General features: G+C 43.0%; 1 protein-coding gene across 1 annotated transcript; it reads right to left on the bottom strand.

Annotated features, from left to right (window-relative positions):
• Positions 1 to 1,858: 1,858 nt before the first annotated feature.
• Positions 1,859 to 2,722, bottom strand: LOC129752561 (uncharacterized). Its single transcript, XM_055748335.1, has one exon. The coding sequence runs from the start codon at positions 2,720 to 2,722 to the stop codon at positions 1,859 to 1,861; it is 864 nt and encodes a 287-aa protein (XP_055604310.1).
• Positions 2,723 to 3,874: the final 1,152 nt, after the last annotated feature.

Here is a 3,874-nt window from a genome sequence, read left to right as displayed (position 1 = left end):
TGTCAGCATTGAGCATTGAAAGTTGAGCGGATGCCTCCATTTTGGATTTCAAGATGGCGTCTGATAGCGAAATTCAACTTCTACTCGTTTAGCCCTTTCACCCGATACCCATTTTGTTGGGGTTTCAGGCGATTTCAAGTCATTTACACCATTTTAAAGTTCAGCGGAAGCCGCCATCTTGGATTTCAAGATGGCGTCAGACAACGAAATTTGACTTCAACTCATGATTTATTCCACGGGTCATTCAAAACCAATCCCTTTTCATTCAAAAAGTCTGTCCTCATTTACTGTACTAATGATTAACAACTCAGAAATGAGGAACTCAACCTTAGCGTGTAATTGGTTGGCTTGCGAGAGAAACGTCAAATCGTAGCTTTTTTTGGGGTCATCATTAAACCATAATAAAACTATGAATTGACTCACGCCATGTTGGTTGCAAAATCGAAGGGCACAAAATGACGCCATGTTGATGGATTCACAATGCAAGCATTGGAAAATATTTTTTCAGGCCTTTTTCCATCAATTCCATCATGATTGACCATCAGATTTGACGAGGCGCATTTATTTTAAGATACTATTTCATATACATTTTACCTAAAATCTTGACTGGCAGCAGAAAAGACGCTCAATATATGGTTAAAACATTGGTTTTTTAGCTATTAATTTTACCAGATCATATCTGAATAATGCAATCATCATTCATCAACCATTATGGTTGCTGGAAAAAATAAAAAAAAAACTCCGAGAACTGACAGAACCGAAAAAAAAAACAAAAAACTCTAACATGTTTTATAATAGCTTTTTAAAAGCTTTGCTGACCAACATTGATGACCAACAATGATACGTCTTGATGACGTTTCTAGGGTAGGGCCAAATAGCCTGATTTTGGCTTTATTAGAGTCCAGGTGATGTTATAGAATGCGCTTTAGCTTTTTATGAAGATTAATGCGATAGTCCAAACGATATTTTGCTGACCATAATAAAGCTAAAATTGTTACTTGGGATTCCACTTCCGAAAGAGCTTGAGAAACAGCGTCTACGTCAAAGTTTTTCATATCAATTGTTACTTTGCTTTCCTGAGCTGGCAGTGCATCTGCATATTGAAGAATATTTAGACAGACGTTTATCCCCATGGCCTTGTGATGCACCTCATGCTGAATTATCGGTAAAATCTCCTCAACTTGACAACTTTCCTCGTCGTTAGTGAATATGAGATCGAGAAACCGGTTGTTATGATTTGCGATTCCACAAACTTGCCGCAGATCGAAGGCGGCCATGTCGTCGATAATAATCGATTCTTCAGGCAAACGAACGTTGTATGGCAGAAAGTGAAGATCATTATCTTTATCTCGATACCAAGTGGTATTCTTCAAATTGAAATCTCCAATTATGATCACTTTGCTGTCGGGTGATATATTTTCAAACAAAGAACCAACATTTGCAGTATGGGTGAAGTGTCTTTGATAGCCTGAGGCCGGAGGTATGTAGATACAGCATATGAAAATCTCGATTTTGTCTATAACTAGTTTAACTGTGACTTCTTCATTGCAGTTTGATTCATTGATCAGAGTGCTCGTAAAACGATTGTTTACAGCGATCAGTACACCCCCACCAGAGGTTTTATCAGAATTAGTGGGCGATCGGTCACAGCGGTAAACTGAGAAAGTTTCGGGAAAAATCATTCGGTCGGTTATTGTTGCATCAAGATTTGTTTCGCAAAACGCAAACACGTCGTAGTCCATCTCAAGTGAAGACAGTAAAACGGTCTCTAATCTTGTTTTACTACGGATGCTATTCATGTTTTGGTAATAAATCGTCAAATATTTTTGTCGCTTTGTCTCGATGCTTTGATTTGTTGTTACGATTGAACTGGGGTCACGAAAGGTGTTATGGGGTTGGCGGTCATTGCTGGTGTTATAGGTTTCGGCTCCCATGCAAACCCCGGTTTGGTACTACGATCGACAGTGAACTCTCGAAATCGAACACCGACAGGCCATGTTTCAGTGGAAAGAGCCTTGTTTTTCAATGTCAGTGGTGCCTCAACTTTGAAGGATACAAACGATAACGAATCCAGACTCCTTCCCTTCGGAACAAGTTTCGTCAAACCTATTTCGCTTGTACCTAGATGAGTACGTACCATATCCATCACTCTTTCTTCGGGTACTCTAGGCCCAATTCCGGATAAATACAACGAAAATAAGGATGAATTTTGTGGACCATTTTGATTAGCAGAAATATCGACATCCGTTAAGTTCGTTCCTACTGCGCAAAGACGGGGAGTGAGACGACGGTCGGGTGTATTACTGCGGAATCCTTCTATTCTGCGACGCTTAGCACTGACAGGAGGGACAGTCAATCGATTTTCGGAACGAGCGTTTACGGGTGTTGCAAGGTTTTTGAGTGGAGACAAATTTGTTCGGATCTCGGATCTAATTTCCTGGAGGATGCTTTCACGAATTTCGTTCTTCAAAGCATTTTTGAGGGAATCCATGATATCGTCGTTGGCCGTCTTAACGGATACCAATGCGTTTGAAAAACGTGCATCCGATAAAATTTTCTTGCACCCGTAACACATCCAAAGACAGTGCGGATTCTTTTTAAATCCAGAAAGAAGTTCTTGTGTCATACCCGAGCAACGCATGCAAACTTTGGTCGAGCAGAATCCCTGACATATCCAAAAATCTCCTTCAAACTCATTCGCACATTTCTCACAAACATACATCGTTTTGAAATATGATGATTGAAAATGTTGTGTTGTGCAATTTGGATTGTAGATGTCGCTGTTAGCAGTAAGTAAGTCCAATGACGTAAGTGTTATTTAGTTTGGGATGTAGGTGTCGCTGAGATCGGTAAGATGAAGGTGACGTTTACCTGGTTTGTTTACGTTGGCAGCAAAAACTATTGTTTGGCTGGTAAACGGTGGATAATGTGCAACTCGAGACCCCATAGTGGTCATATCACCTCTTATTCACAACTCCTATCTCTACCTCCCCGCGGTGCCGGCTGGGGTGCGAGTAACCTAAGCGGAGATCGGGTACCCAACCCCGGTGGATGCTTTGGTCGCATGCAGACTGAGAAGGTGGCTGCACGCGTCTGTTCCCCAGGTCAGGGGCGGCGTGCAACAACAACCGAGCGTCTGTTCTCCAGGTCAGGGGCGGCTCAAGCAGCGTCTGTCTCGCAGCGAGCGGCTGAATTTATGAAATGCGGCTCCCGCCAGCTAAGTCCAAGATGGCAGCCCCATCGCGGGATAGGGACTTTAGGCTAACAACCTACTGCTCCTGATATCTTGTATTGTTACAGAAACTGAGAGAAGAAATAACCGAATTGGAACTTTGGCAACGACTTTTAGCATGAAAACACGGACTAGAATTGGAACTTGGAATGTTTTGACCCTTGCCCAGCCAGGAAAGCTGGCTCAACTTGCTAGAGAAGCTAGCCGCCTCAAGCTAGAGATATTGGGACTGAGCGAAGTCCGTTGGCCTAACACTGGAGAACACAAGACACAGTCCGGGCAAGTACTGCTTTACTCTGGCATACGAGGAGAACATGCTACTCGGGAACGAGGAGTTGGTTTCCTGTTAAGCCCGCAGGCCCATGCGGCCCTCATAAGATGGGAACCGATAAACGAAAGAATAATCGTAGCCAGATTCAGAACACGGGTTAGAAACCTTACAATGGTCCAGTGTTATGCGCCAACTGACGTTGCCGATTTGCAGGAGAAAGAGCAGTTTTACAGTCAATTGAACAGCGTGGTTGAGAGAATTCCGAAGGGTGACATTCAAATCCACTTAGGCGACTTCAACGCAAAGATTGGCTCCGATAATCAGGACCTTGAGCGCATCATGGGGCGCCATGGCCTAGGACAGATGAGCGA

This window comes from Uranotaenia lowii, chromosome 3 (assembly GCF_029784155.1).
Source record: "Uranotaenia lowii strain MFRU-FL chromosome 3, ASM2978415v1, whole genome shotgun sequence".
NCBI lineage: Eukaryota > Metazoa > Arthropoda > Insecta > Diptera > Culicidae > Uranotaenia > Uranotaenia lowii.
This window is presented reverse-complemented; position numbering and strand designations above follow the sequence as displayed.

Coding starts and splice junctions, on each gene's coding strand:
- LOC129752561 (XM_055748335.1), bottom strand. CDS start 2,722: ATGTATGTTTGTGAGAAATGTGCGAATGAGTTTGAAGGAGATTTTTGG.